At 50.0% G+C, this 24,485-nt stretch overlaps 1 protein-coding gene across 1 annotated transcript; it reads right to left on the reverse strand.

The window, feature by feature from the left end:
* Positions 1–1,219: 1,219 nt before the first annotated feature.
* On the reverse strand, positions 1,220–24,478 carry TMEM53 (transmembrane protein 53). Its single transcript, XM_044238081.1, has 3 exons — positions 24,152–24,478; positions 7,785–7,906; positions 1,220–2,731 (listed from the first exon to the last, which is right to left on the reverse strand). Exons 1-3 carry the CDS (start codon positions 24,426–24,428, stop codon positions 2,078–2,080), a joined length of 1,053 nt encoding a protein of 350 aa, XP_044094016.1. The 5' UTR covers positions 24,429–24,478; the 3' UTR covers positions 1,220–2,077.
* Between the last annotated feature and the right edge of the window lie 7 nt (positions 24,479–24,485).

Raw genomic sequence — 24,485 nt, forward strand, 5'->3', positions numbered from 1 at the left:
CTCCAGGTTAATTCCTTATCGATGCAGAATCGTCAGCTCATTAATCACAGAAGAGGTCAGAGCTTGGGGGTACACAGCTCTATCCCCCATCTAGAGCAAGAGCAGCTATAAGCTTAGGTAAAGACACAGACCCCAAGCCTCTATCCCTTTCTAGTCCCCCAAAATGAGCCAGGGACCAAAGTGACCATCTCAGCCACTGCGGCTTTTTTTAATAGTGAGTGACCAACACCCCAGTGTAGCTACTGCCTAGATCTTCGGGTGGCCTCAGGAGAAAGCCCCAGTTGTCCAAGGTGGACTCTTGCATCAGGGAACTGAAGCTGGGCAGCCAGCACTGAAGATGGCATTTTATCAAATCATCATCCCCAGAGCTGCCTGCTGCCAGGTAGTAATCTGCATCCTGGGTGCTCAGGCAGGTGCTTAAAGCTGCAGGTGAGTCCAGGCCTTTACACAGTGTCATGCACCAGGCCCATCCCCCATCTTCCCAAATCCCCCCACCTTAGATGCACCGACGTCTGGGGTGCCCTTGGTGTGTACTACAGAATAGGGTCCAGCCTGCTGCTTCTGCCTTTTGCCCTCTGGTGACACAACCTGTTTGGAGCTCAGGGAAGACCCTGCCGAGCCCCAGGCCCAGCTTGATGGCACCGAATATCCTGAGTCCAAGAATCTTGGGGCCCAAGGTTCTAGGGAATGTATGCAGCCTGCCAGAACAGAGCGACCCCAGCAATGGCTAAGGTTTCAGAAAAATGGGTAATGCCCAGTCCCAGCAAGCTGGCTCCTTTCAGGTCTCAACTCTTCCCCTCTCTTTGCCTTGGACTCCATAGGTCCCTGATGGCTGGTTACTCTCAACCCAGGTTGGGGGGAGGGCACATATGCTCTCTAATAGGCCACATTAACCCTGAGTGAGGGCCTGAAGCCTACTCAGCTGTGGTATCCTTAAGCTTGGTCTTATGGCCCAGGCAGCACTGCCACCTGTTGGCCGTGGCTAGGAATGCAACCACACAGCATAGAGGATCAGTGGCCATGGTCCCAAGAGATTACAGAGGGCGGGCAAGATGCAGACTGAGCTCGGCTCTGGAGCCAGAGGGTCCGTCAGTCCTGAGAATATCAAGCGTCAGCTCCCACCCAGAGCCTGGCCAGCCATCTCCTTCACTGCCTGTCAAACTTAACAAAGCCCGTCCCTGTCCCCCACCCAAGTCCCTTGAATGTCACAGTGAGCTCATTCAGTCAGCATGTTTATTGAATACCTACTATGTGCCAGCATTGTGCAACAGGGACTTAAAGAACAGGAGAAGGTAGAGAACTCAGGCTGAAGCCACCTCTCCAGCCTGGAGATGATCCAAGTGAGTCTCTCAAGGAGATGAAGGAGTCCTCGCCCCGGCCCTGGTCTCCAGGGCTACCAACTTAGCTTGTCCCAGGTCCTATACGGCACCACTGTCTTCCTACTCCTCACTCCAGCTGCCTGTCAGACACCCTGCAGCCCTCCTGGACCAATAGCTTCCCAGCAAAGCGTTGTGGACCCCGGCAGGCCTACCACCTGCACGTCCTCAGCTCCCCTCTCTCCAGCGGTGAGGTGAGAGAAGTCTCTCTACATCAACTACCAAGTGGTGTCTATGCGGATGGCGCATCATGCTGTGGGGCTTGGGAGCAGAAATCTTAGTCCCCTGCACCAGCCTGACCCTGTCCTCTGGCACCACTACTCAAAGCTTACCTGCCTTTCAAGAAGTTAAGGATCAAAGCTGGACTCCTCAACAGCCCCATCTTACTCTGTGGGCCCTACCTGGCCTAAGAGCTCCAGGCGTCCGCAGCCTGACCCATGCCTGTCCAAACAGCCAGGGCAAGATTCCCGCGGAAACCTGTCCGGGCACTCCCACCCCTAGGATCCTGGGAAAAACTATTCCCGGGGCAGAGGCTGCTGGAATTCAGTGGGAGTTCTCTCCTTGTGGGACCACAGAGTCCCAAAGGGCTGTCATGAAGCTGAAGCAGGAGAGGACCCCGCCACCCACGGACAGAGGTTGTGGGGAGGTGTGGGGCATTTATTTCTGGAGCAGAGAGGAGTTGGGTGAGTGGGGGAAGGAGCTCAGCAGTGGACACAGCTGCGCATGAAGTCCACGCAGAGGCTGGTGTAGTAAGTAGGGTAATCACGGAGGTGGCTGACATGTGCAGATGACACAAAGTCCACGGAGCGCACGAGGACCTGGTGCGCCAGGCGTGCCTCCACCATGCGTTCCACGTCCCTGGCCAGGACCACCTCGTCAGCCCTGGAGTAGAGGTAGAGCTCAGGCCAGCGAGAGGCCGCATCAAGTAGCCTGTCATAGAAGTGGGTATGGAAGAGGGCCGTGAGGGGGGCGAGCAGGACGTGGAACAGGACTGCCACCAGGGCGAAGGCTGCCAGGAGCAGCAGGCGCAGCACAGCAGGCCGGTGCTCCAGGACGGCCGCCAGGGCCCGAAGAGCCCCCAGCAGGTTGCTGTCACCAGGGCCGCTGTCAAAGATGGTGCCCACCACACGCAGGTGGCAGAAGCGCCGATGGGTCTGCAGGAGCTCCAGCACGTATCGGTAGAGCATGACGCCGGCATTGCTGAAGACATGGAAGAGCAGGGGCTCCTTCTCCACCTCGTAATCAAAGAGGAGCTCAAGCAGCTTCTGGGCCAAAACACGAAGTGAAGGGATGCCCAGGGACTCGGAGAAGAAGACCATGTGCCATGGGGCTGTGTATCTGATCACGATGCAGCCCTGGGGAGAGGAGAGAGGCCAGGTCGGTCCTCAGGGATGGGGGTAGGTTGTGGGTGGGGGAGTGGGGGAGTCCAAGCTAGGGTCAGAGATGTCCCGCAGCTCTGACTGCCGGCGGCCCATAAGCCTACGGGTGCTCCAAGCACCAGCTCACGGCTCACAGACACTGGGGCCTTCCAGAGTGCAAGGTACACTCGAGGCCCAGTTGCGGAATAATCACTTCATGCTGGCCACAGCCACTCAGCCTGGCACGGTCTGTAAGGCCGGGAGCCATCTCTGGCCTGTGCCCTGTCTCTCTCCCACCTTCCCCCTTGCACCTCATCTGCTCAACTCTGGCATATTTAAGGCCTCACTGCTTGGACACACCTGGCTGCAGTGACTTTGCTCTGCGCCATCCCCACCCTCCCAGGCACAAGGAGCTGCCCCTATAAAATCCGACACCAGAGATGCAGCCTGCATGCCCCAGCCTTGACCACCAGAGGCCACTCGTGAGCTGGACCCACATCAAGTCCATCCCTGATCTCTGAGAGCAGAGTCCATGCTCTCCGGCACAGGGGCCTGGCACCCCAATTTCTCTGGTTCTAAGGCCTGGGATTGCTCCTCCCACTCGCCTTGAAATTCCAAATATGATAAACACTGTTATTCCTCAAATTCTAAAATCTGAGCCAATTTCATGTACCCCTCCATGCCTGGGTCAAGCGTGCCTCAAAATTTCCAGACAGATCCTCTCCTATGTCAGTTAGAAAAGGCAGCCAAAATAAGTCAATCGGAGAAAGACAACTATCATATGATTTCCCTGATATGAGGAAGTGGAGATGCAACATGGGGAGGTTAAAGGGATAGGAGAAGAATAAATGAAACAAGATGGGATTGGGAGGGAGACAAACCATAAGTGACTCTTAATCTCACAAAACAAACTGAGGGTTGCTGAGGAGAGGAGGGTTGGAAGAGGGGGGGTGGGGTTATGGACATTGGGGAGGGTATGTGCTATGCTGTGAAGTGTGTAAACCTGGTGATTCACAGACCTGTACCCCTGGGGATAAAAATACATTATATGTTTATTAAAAAAAAAAGGGCAGCCAATGCCATGTGTCTGAATGCTAATCCCCTCTCACTGTCCTGCTCAAGAGACAGAGGGCCCTCTATCAGCGGAATCTGAGTTAGGCGGGCTCTGGGGTCACACAGGTCTGGCTTTGATTCCTGGCACCACTGTTAACAGTAGGGGCGAAGAGCAAATTGCGTCACCATCCTGGGCCTGTACCTTCCAACTGTAAACTAGGATAACGTCCACCTTGTGGGCTATGGTGAAGACCTCAAGTGCCCCATGCAGCACCCTGCACAAAATCAACCAACAGCAGCAGCCATCAGTGGCGGCAGGAGTAATAATGAGAACAGCCTTGAGTGACACAGAGCGAAACCAAATGGTCAGCTGACATAACCCTGCCATCAGCCCCCTCACTGCACCCTTGTCCCTGACTCCAGTCTGACACCTGTTCCCAACTCCTCCTGGCACTATTCTCACTGGGGCCCTGGCATGCCGAAGCTCCCCTCCCCAGACTCTGCAGAGGGGCCAGTGATGCCACCTGGCCGGTCAGGATCTGGGGAGAGTTAATAAAATGCTCTGTTCGCACTTCCCAGTGGGACTTGAAAGATCTTCACCCCAACCCTCCCCAACCAAGACACAGCATTTCCCACAAATGCAAACACACTCCCACATCACACGGCTGCACACGCAACTCCGAGAACCCAGCAAAAGCCCACCCATTTCGTATCCCACGGACACAGACACATGTGGCACCCACCACTCACTCGTGCACCCGCCACACCATATGTAAGTACACAACAAAGCCACAGCCGGAAAGACATACCCGCGTACACACATACCACTGGCAGGTACACAGTGACATGCTACACTCTCTTCAAGAATACACACACACACACACACACACACACACACTCCTGACCGGGAGCATTCACACGGAGACATAAACAGCAATTCCTGTCAACACGCCATCTATGAGGATATAACACGGTTTGTGCCCTCCAACCCCGCGTCACCTACGAGGGCACAGGCGGAACATACCCTCTGCGGCCCCAGCACTCCCAGAGAAGGGCACATGTGCCCGCAGGGCTTCCCTGTGCCCGCAGGTCTGGGCCTCATGTTGAGATTTCCCAGGCGCCCACATCTCTGCTGCCACCTCCCCAGTCAGATGCTCCTAGAAGTCCCTGCAGGTCACATCCCAGTTTCTCCCCCACCCCCCAGCCAAGCGGATCTCCATCTCTGGGCACACTGGAACCCGCAGTCCTGCCATGGGTCTTTGCCTCCCTCTCCTGTATTTTCAGTCTCCTCCTCTATCTCTCTCAATTCCTGACAAACCAATATCATTTTTTAAAAATTTTTAAAAGCCTCAGGGCACCCAGATGGCACAGTCGGTTAAGTATCCAACTCTTGGTTTTGGCTCAGGTTGTGATCTCAAGGTCCCGAGACAGAGCCTCACATCTAGAACTCTGCACTCAGCAGGGAGTCTGCTTAAGACTCGCCCTCCTCTCCCTCTGCCCCTTCCCCCCCATCCCCCACATGCACACTGTCTCTCAAATAAAATTATTTTTTAAGATGTCTCTGCCATTACACTGTGTTCTCTAACTCTATCCCACGCTCTCGCCACCTTCCAAGACAATCTTTGACACCTGCCCTCTTCACCTGGTCGCCTCCTTCTAACTTCCCTGCCTTGTTCTCACCAAGGTCACCCGTGCTCTCCCAAATTGGCCAAAGCACACAACACCTCTTAGCACCCATCATACTTTCCTTCTAGCACGATTCAGGATCACACACTCCTGGATATATTCTCTGGTAGCCCCATGCTGGGTGTAGAGATAACTTAAAAATAAATCTTAAAAAAAAAAAATAAATAAAAGAGCCTTAAGGAACAAAGTAACTAGATCCAATGGGTAATCCAGATTGGATCCTAGTTTGGGCAAATCAGCTATAAAGGACATTTTGGGGACTGTAGAGCATCTGAATATGGACTGCGAACTCAAGGAGAAGAAAACATATTAAGCAAGGTGGAGATCAGGATCTGAGAAAAAGCATGATGCAAAACAGTATACTGAAAAACTGGAATGCTTGGATGTCTCAGTTGGTTAGGCGTCTGCATTTGGCTCAGATCACGATCCTGGGGTCCTGGGATCAAGTCCCACATCATGCTTCTTGCTCAGCAGGGAGCCTTCTTCTCCCTCTGCCATTCTCCCCCTGCCTGTGCTCTCTCTCTCTCACAAATAAATAAAATCTTCTTAAAAAAAAAAGTAAATGGGGAGGGCGCCTGGGTGGCTCAGTGGGTTAAGCCGCTGCCTTCGGCTCAGGTCATGATCTCAGGGTCCTGGGATCGAGTCCCTCATCAGGCTCTCTGCTCAGCAGGGGCCTGCTTCCCTTCCCCTCTCTCTGCCTGCCTCTCTGCCTACTGTGATCTCTCTCTGTCAAATAAATAAATAAAATCTTTAAAAAAAAAAAAAAAAGTAAATGGGGCACCTGGGTGGCTCAGTCATTAAGCGTCTGCCTTCGGCTTAGGTCATGATCCCGGGGTCCTGGGATTAAGCCCCACAATCCAGCTCCCTGCTCAGCTGCTCGTTCCCACAGGGAGCCTGCTTATTCCTCTGCCCCTCCCCTTTCCTGTGCTCCCTCTCTCTCGCTGTGTCTGTCTCTGTGAAATAAATAAATAAATATTTTTTTTTTTTTTTAAGTATATTCAATAGATCTTGTTAGGTAAAGAAAAGTTACACACAGAGAAAAGCTGAAAGGATGGGCACAAATGAGTAAAGAGAGGTCATCTCTAGGTGGTAGATCTGGTATTTTTACTTTCCTTTAAATAATCTAGTATCAGGAGTTTGGAGTTGGAACATTTTTTTCTCCACACGCATGCTGTCCTGAACCCCTTCCTTTCCCAGAGGAGCCCTCTGCCAGCCCTGCCAACTCAACCCTGCTGCCTTCCTTGAAATCTAGCCTCACACCCTCCCTCAAGGCCCCCCTCCTCTCTCGACATTTGCCCTTTCCTTCATTCTCTGTTCTGACCACACTCAGCTATTCCTATTCTTCCACCTGCCCTCAGGGATCTTAGTCCAATGGCGAAGCAGACAAACAAGCCTGGCCCAGTGAGTGGAATTCAGAAGTAGCTGAAACTATGCCCAACGCAAGGCCATTCATAAAAGGTGACACCAAAGGACCAGCCTTGTTGGCTGGGGGAAGGCCTCAAGCTCAGAACAACATTTTGCCCCCAACCCTTCTCCCATTCCAGGGCCACACCCCCTTCAGGCCCAGTGCAAATGGTGGTCAGTGGAGGGAGGCTGAGGCGAGGGGCTGGGACCACTGGAGATCCCCACTCCTCCTCGGCCCAGGGCTTCCAGGTGGCAACGAGGGCTGTCCCCACTGGCGTCTCTCTGCTGAGGAGGGCAGGGCCAGGCCAGAAGCCACAGATGTAAAAGAGGCTTCCAAAATATAACCAGGCCCTCCTAGGGCTCTCTCCAATTGCCATAAGCTCTACATCCAACTCTTGGGGTAGCCTAAGAAGCCAAAAGACCTTCAGCCTGAATCTCTTTTCCAAGAGGCTCTCCTGCCACGGGAATGTGAAGGTGCCATGTCAACCCCAAGAGAGAAACTCACCTGGTCAGAAAATGGAGAATATCCTGGGGGTACTCACTGTGCCCCGCACTCTCAGCCCAGGCTCTTGCTGCCCATCTGGGCAACAACAGATTTGAGGTCTGGGCCGACTCCACAGCTGGGAGCACATCGGGGCTGGGCTGCCCACCGCGGAGTTTGGGGAGGAAGGAAGAGGAAGCCGGTCAGGGGGCTGAAGGAGACAGACCAGGCCACAGAGCTGGCAGCAAAGGAGGGATAATCCTGCCAGAGTCCCCATAACCCCAGTGCCTTCCTCACAGGCTGTTCTCAGTACCAGGCCTGTCACTTTGGTGCTCAGCAGTCGCTGCAGCCCCTGAGCTCGCCAGAGAGAGGCCACAGGTGGCAATGCCCCCCGGGGCGCGGTGTCCACATGCCTGCAGTACTCACCCTTTTGTGGTAGATGGCGCTGTACTTGGCAAGGTTCTTGTCCGAACAGCCACCCCAGCCCAAGAGAATCACCAAAGGCTGTCGCATCCCTGCCTCATTCCGGCTTTGGTTGGGGCTGTTCTCTGAAACAGAGACATGAGGGGACTGTCAGCACTAGAGGTGGCACACGGGGTGAGGATGACTGGCCAATCCAGAGCCAATCTAGCTGCAGACAGGGAAGCAACGGATGCCAGACCTTGGCATATCCTGCCAGCGCCCGCGCCTCGGGTCCCCACAGGGCTCCCTCCTCCATCCCGCCTCAAGTGGCATTTAGGCCTCTCAGGAGGCAATGCAGGGTCACTGGAAAAACCCACATGAGGGCACCTTTCTTTCGTAACTCAAAGACATAGCCCAGGCGAGAAAAGTGAGAACTTCCTCCATGCAATGTCATTTTCTAATCCAGAGGTCAGCAAACTACAAGCCATGGGCCAAATGTGGCCCATGCTCTAGTTTTGTATGAACCGCACACTAAAAAGAATAATGGTTTTTATATTTTTAAATGGTTAAAAAAAATCAAAAGAACTAATATTTTGTGACGCATGAAAGTTATATGAAATTTAAGTTTGATCGTCTATAAGAAAGTTTTATTGGAACACAGCCAGGCTCATGCATTTACTTCCTGTGTGTAGCTGCTTTCATGTTAAAACAGCAGAGATGAGTCATGGCAACCGGGACCCTACGGTTCACAAAGCCTAAAATACTTATGGCCCTTTACAGAAAAAGTTTGCCAGCCCTATTCTAATTTCACAAGCAGTTAGAAGAAGGAGACCTTAAAAGGAGAAAAGGATGGGACAGTGCCAATGGGGAGGTAGAGCAGACAGACTCTGAGGGACCACATTAAACCACCCGCCCTCTCCTGCCAGAGAATAATCATCGCCAGTATTTGCCAAGACTTAACGCTCATAACAACACTGCAAGGAATATTATTTAAGATGAGAACACTGGGGCACAGAGTGGTTAAGTTACTGGCCTAAGGTCATCCAGGAAGTGTACAGCTGGGAATCTGGCCCCTGCTCCCCATCCTAACTAACCCACTTGAGATGTTCTGTGCCACCGGCACTGTCGCCAACTAGAAGCAATGTCTCCTTCAGTGATGTGCCAAGGCACAAGCCAGCTGCTTCCTCCATGGTTACTTTCCCAGAAGCTTCCCTGCAGCCTTGTCTGGTCAAACCTCATCTCATTTCCCCCGCCAAGTAAGGACCCACGCACTCAGGGGGACTTCGGTGCCAGGACTGTCCACTCCTAGTTATCTGCCCTCCCACAAGGGCCAGGGTGTGCCCTTCCCAGTATCAAGCCCCTTGTCTCTGCTCAGCGGCCACCTTGAGATTTATGGATGCTGGTGGTGACCTGGCAACAGTAAATTTCAAGGCTAGTTAAGAGGATGGTAAATATAAATCACTAACCTTTGGACAAAAGGAAGACAACAATTTCCTGTGGAAATTAACATGATTGAAAAGTTCAATGTTCCTGCTCTCCAGCAGTGGTGACTCTGGCCTTCAGAGATTAACGGCCTGCCCCCAGACGCATCCCAGGCTGGGTTGCAACTCAGCCTGGAGCAGGAGCTGCCCGTGCTTCTCAGTGCCAGCACTCCCAGGCTCCCCTGATGCCTGCCTGGCCCCGGGGGGAGAGAAACAGTCCCACAGATCTAACTCAGGCCACTCCAAACATTTGTACCACCTTTCCCGGCTTGGTGTCCCCATCCCCTGCTAGGGCAGCTCTTCCGCTGTCCTGACCCTTCTGGCAGAAAGGCGTCTAGGCCTCCCTGGGCCCTAGCCCACCCTGCTCAGGATGGCTGCCCCTGAAGCTTGGGCTGCAGCAGCCTCAGGGGTAGCCATCAACAGCCACCCACTTGGATCTGCCTTTGAACCTCTGAGATCCAGGAACTCGATTCCTGAGACCTGCCCCAGGGAGGCTCTCTGACCTCTGTGCCGCTGACTGAGCACAGTCTCCCCTCCCCCAGCCTACAGTGGTCCCCTCCTGGGCCACCACCAAGACACAGCAAAAGGCTTCAGCATTTATCTCCAACCCAGAAAAGGCAGCCAAGGGACGCCACACCCCCTGGCAGCCTCCTGAAGTTAAGGTCAGCCTGCAATGGGCCATGATGGTGCATTCTGTTTGGGGAAGGTTTGAACAGCTTCTGCAGACCCTCTGACCTGCCCCTGGACATGAAACTCCCTTCTGCTCCACCAGGTTTTACAGGTGCCCAGGCTTCACCAACTCAGGGAGGAATGACTCTTCCCCAGAGAGGCATTTCCATGAAGAAACTCTCAGAATATGGACACCCTGAACACAATGCCCACTCCCAGAGCCCAGCCTTTCCATACTGCTCATCATGGGCGGGAACACGTCCCTCCATTCAAGCCAGGCACTCGAGGCGGCCCCTGAGCCGCAGCTGCTCTTCCTGCCCTTGGAAATCTCCCATTACCCCCACACAATCTCATCCCGGGGCCCCACTCTCTCTACTCATTCCTAACTTCAGCCCTCATCCTCCCACCGGAGCCGTGCTGCCCGCTCTGATTCTAGATTTCAAGTGCTATAACCAGGAAAGTCCAAGATGCTCTGGCAACGAGGCTGAGAGTACTGGCGACTGGGAAGGCCCCCCAGAGGAAGACACACGTGCCTGGCTGCCCTGGAGGCCCAGTACAAACACACCAGGTGGAGAGAGGCCAGGGGTGGGGGCAGGAGGCTCTGGAGATGCTGGGGTTGTTGTAAGGCCCAGCAAGAAGTCCTGGGGGCTCAAAGCCGGGGAGAGGAGCGACAGTGGTTGCGAGAGCTGCCCAGAGTGGCACTGGGGTCCCATCCTGCAGGGTCTTTCAAGCCATGCGTAGGCATTGGGATTTTATTCCAAGAGCAAAGGACAATTCTGGAATTGGGGAAGTGGCAGGATCCAATCTGGATTGATTAATGACTTGTAGGATGATTTAATGTCTGTCTCTCCCTTTAGCCAGCAGGCTCTGTGAAGGCAGGCGCTGAGTGTGGCATGTTTGTCACTCCATCCCCAGTGCCCAGCCCTGTAGCTCGCCCATTCAGGCACGCAGGAGAAACGTGCTGGAATGAACCTGGGGCTGCCAAGTGAAGGATGGATCCAAGGACAAAGAGCTAGCATTCTTCTTGATACCCACTGCCCTTTCCAGAGTAATACAAGTAATTGTTATGGCCACTGCTATTTATTGCCACATCCAGATCACGATTCCTCCATCCTCTTATAAAAGCCCCTGTTCTTTCTGTGCTTATTCCACTGACCAGATCACCTGGTTCCCTCCCGTGGCTGACATCTCAGGGCCTCTGGCTGCTGCCCCTTGGGGACAAGACTTGGGCTCTGGCTCTACCTCTCATTTATGTTCCAAGACTTCCCACGACTCAGTGCAGGCAATCAAATCCACTTCCTAAGCCACCACAAACCTCTTGAAGTCCACATCTCCTTCCAGCTCTTTTCTCCCCCTCTTTCCCCATCACCAAGAAAAACAGCGATGGTAACAGGGAAAAGAGCGTTTTGCCTCGAGCACTGTTCTGAGCCCTTTGTGTGTCAACTCACCGAACTTTAGAATGATCTCATGAACAATGTACTGTGATTATTCTCATTTTGCTGATGAACAACTTAAGGCACAGAGATAACGGATAACTGGCTCAAGGTCACACAACTAATAACCAGTGAAACTGGAATCCCAAACCAAGTGGTCTCGAGACCAGCTTGTAAGCACTGCCCCAGCCGGCACCCTGGGTAACAAAACCCAAGCCCCCAGGCTGAACCGAGTCTCTACCACCTGAGCTCCAAATGTGTACACATAGCTGTCTTTGCCCATCAACAGATCCACTCTGACCTCTTTCACTTCCTCCTCCTCCTCAGGGACCCCCCCCCCCACAGCCAGAGCCCCCATATATGCTTCCTCATTGGGTCCTAAACCATCCTAGGAATTAGGTACTACTGTTCCCATTTCACAGATGAGAAAACTAAAACACAGAGAGAGTAAGCAGCCAGGAAGTGGCAGAGCCAGCATCCATCTCTCTGGACCCCGACGCCACCCCGCTCCCATCGCCACCCTGCTCCCATCTCCAGGACCTCGCACGTGCTCCTCACTCCCCCGCCCAGTGTGCCGCCACTCCATGTTTATGCCTGGCTAATGCCCGCTCCACCTGCTGTGTTGGCTCACTGTTCACTTCCAGGAAGCCTCCCCTGAGGGTTCCGGCAACCCCTTTTTATGCCCCAACCCCCAATCACCAGACTGGGTTAGACTCCACTGGGATTGGGGAGGAGGCTGCAGTAACACGCAAGTCCAGGGAAGGCAAAGGCCTGAACCCCAACAGCGGAAGACAGGTAGGAAGATGGGGGGAAAGGACAGGGACAAGAGTAGTTTTGGAACATGGATCAAAAATCTCAAAAGCATGCCATCTTTGGGGCGCCTGGGTGGCTCAGTGGGTTAAGCCGCTGCCTTCGGCTCAGGTCATGGTCTCAGGGTCCTGGGATCGAGTCCCACATCGGGCTCTCTGCTCAGCAGGGAGCCTGCTTCCCTTCCTCTCTCTCTGCCTGTCTCTCTGCCTACTTGTGATCTCTCTCTGTCAAATAAATAAATAAAATCTTTAAAAAAAAAAAAAGCATGCCATCTTTGACATAGCAATTCTAAGAAAGAAAAATGTTTAATCATATGGAAATATTTGATAATACATGAAGCAAACTAGAGACACACACGTAAGAGCTAAAACCTTTAATAAAACCCTTCAAAGAAAACACAGGAGTAAATCTTTGTGGCCTGGCATTAAGCAAAGGTTTCTTGGACATGACCAAAAGTTCAAGGACTAAAAGAAAAAAAAAAAGATAAATTGGGTCTTTGTCAAAATTCAAAATATTTGTACTTCAGAGGACACCATCAAAAAAGTGAAAGGAACAACCCCCAGAATGGGAGGAGATATTTGTAAATAATATATCTGATAGGGGGTCTGTATCTGGCATATACCAAAAACTTCTCACAATTCAACAATAAAAAGACAACCCGATTAAGATGGGCAAAGGATGTAAATACACATTTCTCCAAAGAAAAGAGACGAATGATCAATGAGCACATGAAAAGATGTTCAACATCACAGTCCTTAAGGAAATGAAGATGAAAACTGCAGTGAGGTCCCATGCTATACGCATGAGGATGGCTATAATCAAAAAGTCAGGTAGTAACAAGTGTTGATGAGGGCGTGGAGAGATCAGACCCTCATACACTACGGGTGAGAACACAAAAAGGTACATTTAGAAAGCAGTTCGGCAGTTCCTAAGAAAAAAATTAACCATCAAGTTACCACAGGACCCAAGACGCCTGGATGGCTCAGTCAATTAAGCATCTGCTTTCGGCTCAGGGCATGATCCCAAGGTCCCTGGATAGAGTTCCAAATCAGGCTCCCTGCTTAGCGGGGAGCCTGCTTCTCCCTCTGCCTGCTGCTCCCCCTGCTTGTGCTTCTTCTTCTTTTTTTTTTTTTAAAAGATTTTATTTATTTATTTGTCAGAGAGAGAGAGAGAGAACACAAGCAGGCAGAGGGGCACGCAGAGGCAGAGAGAGACGCAGGCTCCCCCCTAAGCAGGGAGCCAGATGTGGGACTCGATCCCAGGACCCTGGGATCATGACCCAAGCTGAAGGCAGCGGCTCAACCAACTGAGCCACCCAGGAATCCCCTCACTGCTTGTGCTTCTATCTTTATCTCTCTCTCTCTAACAAATAAATACATAAAATCTAAAAAAAAAAAAAAAAAAAAACCACAGGACTCAGCACTTCTATTACTGGGTAAACACACACCTAAGAGAAGTGAAAGCATGTGTCCACACAAAAACCTGAACACAAATGTTCAGAGCCACAGATATTCATAAGAACCACCAAGTAGGAACAATCCAAATGCCTATCAGTAATATGGTACAGCCATACCATGAAATACTATTTGGTCGTTAAAAAAAGCAATGACAGGGACACCTGGGTGGCTCGGTGGGTTAAAGCCTCTGCCTTCAGCTCAGGTCATGATCCCAGGGTCCCAGGATGGAGCCCTACATCGGGCTCTCCGCTCAGCAGGGAGCCTGCTCCCTCCCCTCTCTCTCTGCCTGCCTCTCTGCCTACTTGTGATCTCTGTCTGTCAAATAAATAAATAAAATCTTAAAAAAAAAAAAAAAAGAGCAATGATGTGCCAACACAGGCTGCAACATAGATCAACTTTGAAAATCTATGTTAAGTAGAAGAAGCCAGCCACAAAAGGCTATATATCACATGATTCTATTTATATAAGATGTCCAAAATAGGTAGATCCACAGACGAGTTGAGTAGTGGTTACAAGGAGCTAAAGGGGGGTGGGGCGTGACTACTAATGGGTATACGGTTTCTTCTGAGGTGAGGGACACTATTCTGGAGTTACTGGTGACGGTTGCACAATTCTGTGAATATACTAAAAAACAATACAAGCTTAAAAGGGTGAGTTTTATGGTATATGAATTATAGTTCAATAATGCTATTATTTTTAAAAATTAATAATAATAGGGTTGCCTGGCTCACTCGGTCTGTAGAGCATACAATTCCTGACCTCGATGTTTTAAGTTCAAGTCCCATGGTGGCTATAGAGATTGCTTTAAAACCTTTTAAAAAATTAGTAATACATGAAGTGAAAAAGCACGTTGAAAAGCAGCATATACAACAGAATGTGTGTGTTTGTGTGTGTGTGTGTGTGTGTGTTTATTTATTTATTTATAGGTGCTGGGCGCCTGGGTGGCTCAGTGGGTTATAGCCTCTGCCTTCAGTTCAGGTCATGATCCCAGGGCTCTGGGATCGAGCCCCACATCAGGCTCTCTGCTCAGTGGGGAGCCTGCTCCCCACCCCGCTCTGCCTACCTCTCTGCCTACTTGTGACCTCTGTCAAATAAATAAATAAACTCTTTAAAAAAAAAATATATATATATATATATAGTTATAGGTACATATATATTTACATATATACACACACATATATATTTATGCATAGAAAAAAACACATCAAATACTAATAGCAATTACTTCTGGGACTACAGGCAATTGTTTTTTCATGATTTTTTTTTCACCCACTTTCTAAAATCAACATGTTATCACTTTTGCAATGAGAGTTAAAATATTATTTTAGCCCCTTGGTAACAGAAGTATTCTTTTCATCCCTGGTGATTCTTGAGCACCCACAAAACAATTTAATCTCACAGTCTCCCTGTCCTCTAGGATTTCTCAACAAAACAATACTGACACCAATAATAGAAGAATTACAGATACACATATTGTACAACAGTTCAAGTCATAAAACTAACGCATAGATTAGATTGTGTATATCCCAGGGGCATGTAGAGAAGACAAAGGAAAGGCTGACAAAGAATAAGGGTATACAGCATCATACATGCTTTTTATCTGTAAGTCAGAATAAAAATGCAAAGAACCTATGTTTTCTTTTTAAAATGCAAAGAATAAAAGGATCCTCAGTGTCCTCTACTCCCCAGCAAAACTTTCTAGAATCTCACGTACCTACATCCGGTATTTATTTTTTCTTTAAGTAAACTCTACCCCCAACATGGGCTCGAATTCACAACTCCAAGATCAAGAATCACATATTCTACTGACTGAGCCAGTCGGGTGCTCAACAGTTCCCATATTTATATATTTATATTTAAGTTACTTTATTTATAATTTTTTTTTACTTTTGAAATAAGAGCCTAGGAAAGTAGCACAGTACATACTTTATAAAACCATATCTGAATTCAAGAGAGAGAGACAAACCAAGAAACAGACTCTTAAGGAGAGAGAAAAAGTTGATGCTCGCCAGAGGGTGGGGCACGGGATGGGTGAAACAGATGATGGGCATTGAGGAGCGCACTGGTTGTGATGAGCCCTGGGTGCTCTACGGAAGTGTCAAATTCCTATATTGTACATCTGAAACTAGTAACAGAACACTGTATGTTAACTGGAATTAAAATTAGAACTTTACAGGGGCGCCTGGGTGGCTCAGTGGGTTAAGCCGCTGCCTTCGGCTCAGGTCATGATCTCAGGGTCCTGGGATCCAGTCCCGCATCGGGCTCTCTGCTCAGCAGGGAGCCTGCTTCCCTCTCTCTCTCTCTGCCTGCCTCTCCATCTACTTGTGATTTCTCTCTGTCAAATAAATAAATAAAATCTTTAAAAAAAAAATTAGAACTTTACAAAAGATAAAAATAAAACAAAACCTTATCTGCGTCCAAATCTCTGGCTCTGCCACGAATAATTATGAACCAGACCTTGAGCAAGCTCCTTAAACTTCAATTTCCTTATCTGTAAAATGGGGCTCTTAAGGGGTGCCTGGGTGGCTCAGTTGTTAAGCAACTGCCTTTGGCTCAGGTCATGATCTCAGGGTCCTGGGATCGACCCCAACATCAGGCTCCCTGCTCAGCAGGAAGTCTACTTCTCCCTCTCCCACCCCCCCATTTATATTTCTCCTCTCTGTCTCTCTCTCTGTATCAAATAAATAAATAAAATCTTTCTTTAAAATGGGGCTATTAATATGTAGATTAAATAAGATAATGTCTGTCGAGGGCTTAGCATGGTACCTGGCACAAAGAAAAGAGTTCAATGAGCTCCAGATACTATTATTCCTTCACGAGCAGCACGTGCGTACTGCAGAAAAGGAGAAAATGAATGTCTAATAAAATTGGAATCCCACTGTTTTGTAATCTGCTTTCTTCCATTTAGCAATATATTGTGAACCTCTTTCCCTGTCAGCTTATATATTTCTACATCACTCTTTTTAGTGGCTACAGAGCGACCGTAGAATATTTCATAATTTGTGGTGACCAATCTCCCATTATTGGACATGATGTTTCCAATTTTTGCTATTATAAAAGGACTCTGTTGGACACCTCTTTCTTTGTGTGTGTCCTTAATTGTGTCCTAGAAATGGAACTATAGTCAAGCAACACTTCCTAAGGGCAACAGGAATCCGCACGCACTAGCTGAGGAGTGGAACTCGAGTTGAAATCTGGGGTAATTTGGGGTAAGACACCTCAGCTCCCTGGAGTTTCTGGTCCTCATATGTAAAACGGAGTAAGACCTCTCCCTCCTTCACAAGGAATTGTGATGCCATTAATAAAATCATGAGAGGTGCTCCTGGCAGGCCTGGCATGTGAGGACACGGTCAACAGAGGAAGGGCAAGAGAGACCCCCGCGAGCTCAGAGAAAAGAGGCCTGGGAAGAGTCCACCAGGTTTGGACCTCAAATCCAGAGCCTAGACAGCACCTGGTATAGAGCAGACAAATTAGAAAGGGTTTTCGTTAATGTGCGAAAGAGACTGTGACTCCAAAAAATATAGGCATACCTTGGAGATATGTGGGCTTATTCCCAAACAACCCCAAAAAAAGCGAATATCACAATAAAGTGAGTCAAACAAATTTTTTGGTTTCCCAGTGCATATAAACGTTGTTTTCACTATACCAGGGTCTATGAAGTATGTACTTGCATTGTCCAAAAAAAACAATGTACATTCCTTAATCTAAAAACACTTTATTGCTGGGATGACTGGCTGGCTCAGTCAGTATAGCACGGGACCCCTGATCTCAGGGTTGTGAGTTCAAGCCCCACACTGGGTATAGAGTTTACTTTAAAAAAATTAAAAAATAAAATCTTTAAAAATACTTTATTGCTGGGGCACCTGGGTGGCTCAGTGGGTTAAGCCTCTGCCTTCAGCTCAGGTCATGATCTCAAGGTCCTGGGATCGAGCCCTGCATCGGGCTCTCTGCTCGGCGGGGAGCCTGCTTCCCCCTCTCTCTGCCTGCCTCCCTGCCTACTCTCTCTGTCAAATAAATAAGTAAAATCTTAAAAAAAAATACTTTATTGCTAAAAAATGCCAATCACCATCTGAGTTTTCAGCGAGTCCTAATCTTTTCACTGTGGAGGGTCTGGCCTCGCTGTTGATGGCCGCTGACCAGTCAGGGTGGTGGGCGCTGAAGGCTGGGGCGGCTGTGGTGGTTTTTTTTTTTTTTTTTTTTTAAAGATTTTATTTATTCATTTGGCAGAGAGAGATCACAAGTAGGCAGAGAGGCAGGCAGAGAGAGAGAGGAGGAAGCAGGCTCCCTGCTGAGCAGAGAGCCCGATGCGGGACTTGATCCCAGGACCCTGAGATCATGACCTGAGCCGAAGGCAGCGGCTTAACCCACTGAACCACCCAGGCGCCCCAATGTGGTGGTTTCTTAAAATAAGACAACAAGGAAGTCTGCTGCACTGATTGGCTCTTCCTTTTGGAAACGATTTCCCTATAGCACGTGATGCTGTTTGATAGCATTTTAGCCAGAGCAGAACTTCTTTCAAAATGGGGACTCAGTCCTCTCCAACCCTAATGCCGCTTCAGCAACTGAGTTTACGGAGTGTCCTAAATCCTTTACTGTCATCTCCACAATCTTCACAGCGTCTTCACCGGGAGCAGGGTCCATCTCCAGAAACCACTGTCTTTGCTCCTCCATCAGCTGGAAGTCCTCACCTGTTCAGGTTTTCTCAAGAGAAGGCCGCACTTCAGCCGCTCCTTCAGGCGCCTCTTCTGACTCTCATTCTCTTACTCTTTCCACTCCATCTGCGGTCACTTCCTCCGCTCAAGTGCTCAGCCGGTCAGTCACCCGTGAGGGCTGGAACCACCTTCTTCCGAAGACCTGCTCATGATAGTATTTTGACCTCTTCCCATGAATCACAAATATTCTTAATGGCATCTAGAATGGTGAATCCTTTCCAGAATGTTTTTGGTTTACTTTGCCTGGGTCCACCAGAGGAATCACTCTGTGGCAGCTCTAGCCTCAAGAAATCTATTTCTTAAGCAACAGGACTTGAGTTGAAATTACTCCTTGATCTATGGGCTGCAGAATAGATATTGTGCTATCAGTCATGAAAACAATATTAATTTTATCATACACCTCCATCAGAGCCCTTGGGTGACCAAGGGTGATGAAGGTACATTGTCAATGAACACTAATATCTTGAAAAGTATCTTTTCTTCTGAGCAGAAGTTCTCAACAGTGGGCTTCAACTATTCAGTAAACCATGTTGGAAACAGATGTGCTGGCATCCAGGCTTTGCTGTTCAATTCAGAAAACACAGGCAAAGTAGACTTATCATAATTCTGAAGGGCCCTAGAATTTTAGGAATGGTACAGGAGCATTGCCTTCAACTTAAAGAGTCCTTAGAAGCTTTGAGGCCAGGCATTGACTTCTCCTCTCTTGCTATGAAAGTCCTACATTGCTGCTTCTTCCAACACAAAACTGTTTCTTCTACATTGAAAATCTGTTGTTTAGTGCAGCCACCTTCGAAAGATCATAGCCAAGTCTTCTGGTTTCTATACCATAACTTGCTGCTTCATATTACACTTTTATGCTATGGAGATGGCTTCTTTCCTCCAACCTCAAGAACCCATCTCTGCCAGCTTCCAGCTTTTCTTCTGCATCTTCCTCCCCTCTTGGCCTTCAGAGGATTGAAGAGAGGGAGGGCCTTGCTCTGGATTTAGGCTCTGGCATAAGGGAATGTTTGATCTTCTATCCAGACCACTAAAACTTTTTCCGCATCAGCAGTAAGATTGTTTTCTTTTTTTTTTTTTTTTAAATATTTTATTTATTTATTTGACAGAGAGAGATTACAAGTAGGCAGAGAAGCAGGCAGAGAGAGAGAGAGAGGAAGCAGGCTCCCTGCTGAGCAGAGAGCCCGATGCGGGACTCGATCCCAGGACCCTGAGATCATGACCTGAGCCGAAGGCAGCGGCTCAACCCACTGAGCCACCCAGGCGCCCTAAGATTGTTTTCTTAACATTCGTATGTTCACTGGAGGGGCACTTTTGATTTCCTTCAAGAACTTTTCCTTTGCCTTCGCAACTTGGCCATTTGGTTCAAGAGGACCTCTCGGCTTTCCACAGTCCTTCCTTAATAAGCTTACTCATTTCTGGCTTTTGATTTAAAGTGAGAGACTCATGATTCTTCCTTTCACTTGAACACTTAGAAGCCACTGTAGGGTTATGAACTGTCCTAATTTCAATACTGTGTTCTCAGGGAATAGGGAGGCCCCAGAAGAGGGAAAGAAACGATGGAATGGCCAGTCAGTGGAACAGTTAGAACACACACAACAATCATTGGTTAAGTTCACTGTCTCACACAGGTGGGGTTCATGGTGCCCCCAAACAAGGCCAATAGTAACATCAAAGGTCACTGATCACAGATCACCATAAAAAAATATAATAATGGAAAAGTCTGAAATATTATGAGAATTACCAAAATATGACACAGAAACGTGAAGTGAGCAAATGCTGTTGGAAAAATGGCACCCATAGACTTGCTTGATGCAAGGTTACCACAAACCTTCAATCTGACAAAAAAACAAACAAACAAACAAAAACCCCACATCTGTGAAGTGTAATAACGCAAAGCACAATAAAACAAGGTATGCCTGTAAATTAAACTCTTGTTTTTAAAAAAACAGGGGGCCCACAGGCAAGGAGAGAATGAAGTCCCAACTTACTCTTCACCTGGGCCTCTGAGGCCTCTCTGGTGTGATAGCTCTGTGGGACCACCTCAGTCCTCCCCCAGTGCCCCTACTTCTGCATTTTCTTTGCTCACCATCTACCCATCAGCCCTATGAAGCTCTAGGTCCAGTGGGCCACTCTTCTCCAGAAGCCCACAGTAACCACTGGGGCCCACCATGGTGTTCAAAACTACTCAAAACTATTTCCCAGGTGCCAGTGAAAGCTTCCTGAAGGTTAAGTGGACTTTTTTTTTTTGGCCCCCACTCTTTTCTTTTTTCTCGCAAGTGCTTAGCAGAAGAGCAGGTTCACAATAAAACCTGGGCTCATAATAAACCTGCCACTTCTCCTCTTTGTGACCACCAAAGGCCTTCCTTGTACTCAAAGGGTAGGCCCCTTATCCGGACTCTGTGAATCAATTATTTCTGAAAATGTTTACTAAGCATGAGAGCAATATAATGCTGTTAAGAAGGCCTCCTGGGCTGCCAGCAAGCCAAAGAGGGGCCTGGGGCAGCACTTGGCTGACCAATCTCTGGCTGGGAGAAGGGGCAGCTTAGCCTCAGCCTGGGATGTCAGAGCATCTCTGGCTCAGGCCTACAGAGCTGCCAAGTGACTCCATTCAGGTCCTTTGGCACCTCATCCTTGCCAGGCCCTAGCAACAGTGAGCAAAACCATCAAAAGCACTACCACAGGGATCTCTGCTATGGGAGCCAAGAGAATAGAATCTTCCCCAAGAAAATGAGATGGGAACAGAGTATTAGGAGGGGACAGGGATCACTGGTCAGGAAGAAGGATGCAGGGAGATTCCAGGTCAAGGGATCAGCTTCAGCAAAGGAGTAGACAGACTACTCTCCCAGCATGGGCAGTCACGGATACTGGCTGGTGGGATTCCCAGCAGAAGGATCCAGGGCTGCCCAGCGTGGGCTCTGAACAACCCTAGATCCGCAGCTGCCTTCTACGTAACGATATGCCAGCAGCAGCTGCTCGCCTGTCAGCTCACAGCAGTGCTGGGCATCGCAGTTTTCATGTTCAAATGTGGGGGAGAGAAATTCCAGAAACCAAACATGATTGCCCTACATACTTCTACACCATTAAACAGCAAATGCAAAAGAAAGACAGTCTCCAAGATCCCCCTAGGCTACCCCCATGTGAAACCATGTCAGCCTGGAGGGAGCTCTCTGCAGATGGGAAAGAGATTCAGGGGATCACAGTGCTGTTATCTCCTGCTGAGGGGGGCTACAACCCCCAGCCCAGCTCTGGGGCATGAGCTTTGAGAGGGAAAGACATGATGAACTAAAGCTGATCCAGAGAAGTAATCAGATGGAGGACATCCTTAGAACCACATCGGAGGAAGGACAGCTGACAGCCCTAGAGGTATTCCTCTTGGAGAACAGAGATGTGAGGAAGGAATGAGCTGACCTCCTGAAGAGAGAGGAAGAGAGATTACCTTGCTGTGTTGCACCCACCCCAATGTTGCACCCACCCCAACCTTCTCGTCCTGCAATTACCACATCATTGTGAAACCACTTGCTTACACATCCTCCCACCTCCTGAAAACCACAGCTCCCTGAATGGAGCCTGTGTGTGAGTCACTTCTCAGGCACCAGCAACTAACCTGCGGCCAGGACACACCAAATACTGAACTGAAAACAGAAATGACAGGAAGGCCTATAGTTGCTCAAGAAAGGGAAGTGCTTTCTAACAATCCCAGTTACCTCCAGCAGGCCAGGATGTTTGGGAGGAAGCATCCTGTCAGGAAAGGGTCTGGAAGCAACAGAATACCCCCATGCCAGTAGGACTAAATGGCCCCCTGAGGTTTCTTCCAAGTCTAGGACCCCACCTCCTGACGCAGTGAGGGGAGCCACAAGAAGAGGAGATACACCAACATGCCAGGCACACACACCCAGTCACTGTCTCGGAAACCCTCACAATCCCATGAAAGAGGCACTGTTACGGAGGAATCTGAGGCCCAGGAAGGTTCAACAACTTGTCAAAGCCCTAAAACCAGTAGGAGATAGAAGTGAGGCAAACCAAGACCACCAGGCTGCTCACGTGGGCTGAGAGATCACATCTGCCCTCCTAGCCACAAAGAGGGTAGCTCCAGCCCTTTGCAGCTGGTGGCTCTCCACAGGCAAGAATATTAACTGGCGGGGCAGCTGGGTGGCTCAGTGGGTTAAGCCTCTGCCTTCGGCTCAGGTCACGGTCTCAGGGTCCTGGGATCAAGCCCCGAATTGGGCTCTCTGCTCAGCGGGGAGCCTGCTTCTCCCCCCACACACCTCTGCCTGCCTCTCTGCCTAGTTGTGATCTCTCTGTCAAATAAATAAAATCTTAAAAAAAAAAAAAAAGAATATTAACTGGCTTCATCTCTCCTGATGCCAAACTTCTGAAAAGTATTTTAACACTCATAAGCCCAAAAGCCCTCTACCACCATACGCAGCCCTAAGGAGCTAGGGCCATCTGTCCTGTGGAAGCCTAGGGACTGCCCTCTCCTCCTAGACCCCAACCAATAACACAAGATGCTATGGGAAGGGGCTGGGGAGGCTCTCCTGAAAGAGGAAACATCTGAGCTAAGCCTTCAATGATGAACTGGACAAGGACAAGGGGACAGTGTGACACAGCAGAGGGGAAAGGGCATTCCAGGCAAGAGGAAACAGCAGGAGTAGAGGCAGAGAAGCAAGAAGTGTGTGGAGAATCACAAGCACTTTGGGTTGCCAGAACATAAAACTCAAATTGAACAGTGGAAGGACACCGTGATCAAAGAGATAAGCAGGAGCTGCTCAAGTGCAAAGGACTTTGAATGCCCCCTTAAGGAACCTGAATTTGATTTATCCTGAGGGCCCTAAGGAGCCACTGAAGGGTTTTAGGCAGAGTGGTGATAAGGGTAAACCTCTACATTACGGAAGATCGCCAGTAGCCATAGGAGAGGTTGGCAGTGAGCCTGGAGAGTGAAAAGGCCGTGTGGACCAAAGGAGGGAGGGACATGTTGAGATGAGTATCTCAAGCCTCCTCTATCAAAATTCCCAGTCAGCGCCAAACTTTCCGTTCTCTGGGCCTGCAATCCAACTCTCACTGCAGGGACCCAGGCCTGCTCTACAGGCTACTCATTTTGTGGAGCCTCCTACACATTGCTCTTTAATGATACGACTCCAGGGAGGAGGAACGCTAAGAACTATACTTACTCCATGCCAGGCACTATGCTGGGTCCGTCACACAAACTACCTCAGTTGTGCAACCAACAGCCCTGGAAAGGGGGTTACTATGGGTAGCCTCATTTTGCAGATGAGGAAACTGCCAGAGGTCATCTAGCTACTAAAGAGGGGATCTGAACCGACTTCTACCTAACGGCAGAGACTTCACCACTGCCAAGGAAAGTGGGAGGGATGAGTCCCGTGTCCCGGGCTTCTGCAAGGACCCCCGGGAAAACAGTGGGTGGAAAATAATGTGGGTGGGTCCCCCAGCCACAACCGCTGACGAGAGGCTGGAAGTGGGAAGCCTGACCCCAAACAAAGGAAGGACAGCCCCTGCCCTCGGCAGCCTTCAGTTTCGAGAGGAGAAACGAAGACAGGACCTGAGAACCGCCACCTAAAAGACAGAAAAAGCCCCCAACAGAGCCGAGGCCGCAGGGAAGGGGCGGGACTCGGAGGCCGAGACCACTCCGGGGCGGGGCTTGTGCGGGGCGGGACTCTGTGGGCCCGACCAAGTCTAGGACCTGCAGGACCCCGTGAGGGGGCGGGTCGCGAGAGGGCGGGGCTACGAAAGGGGCGGAGTCACAACTGTGCTTGCGACCCAGAGACTCGTCAGGTTACCTCCCCAAGATGGGACCCGACCCTCGTTCCATACCCTGGCTCCAGCAGGGCTGATCCGGGATCTCGATGGTGTAGTCCAGCTCAGCCGAGGCCATGGTGAAGGCGCCGGCCCTCAGCACGGGCCTCCGCCGGAACTCCCGCTCGCGCGCCCGCGCCTCACCCGGGAGCCTCCTGGGCGCCGCCCAATCACCACCCCCCTCCCCCGTCGCTGCCCAATCGCTGAGCGGCGCTCTGTGACCTCCCGGCTTAGCAACCGCCGAGTCTCTCTCCGAGCCTCTCACGGCACCCCACAGCTCGGCCCTAGCAACCATTCCCCGCCCCGTTCCAGCCGTGCTTCACAGCCATTGGCTGACTCGCGTGATCTGGGT

Source organism: Neovison vison, chromosome 2 (genome assembly GCF_020171115.1).
Source record: "Neovison vison isolate M4711 chromosome 2, ASM_NN_V1, whole genome shotgun sequence".
Classification (NCBI taxonomy): domain Eukaryota; kingdom Metazoa; phylum Chordata; class Mammalia; order Carnivora; family Mustelidae; genus Neogale; species Neogale vison.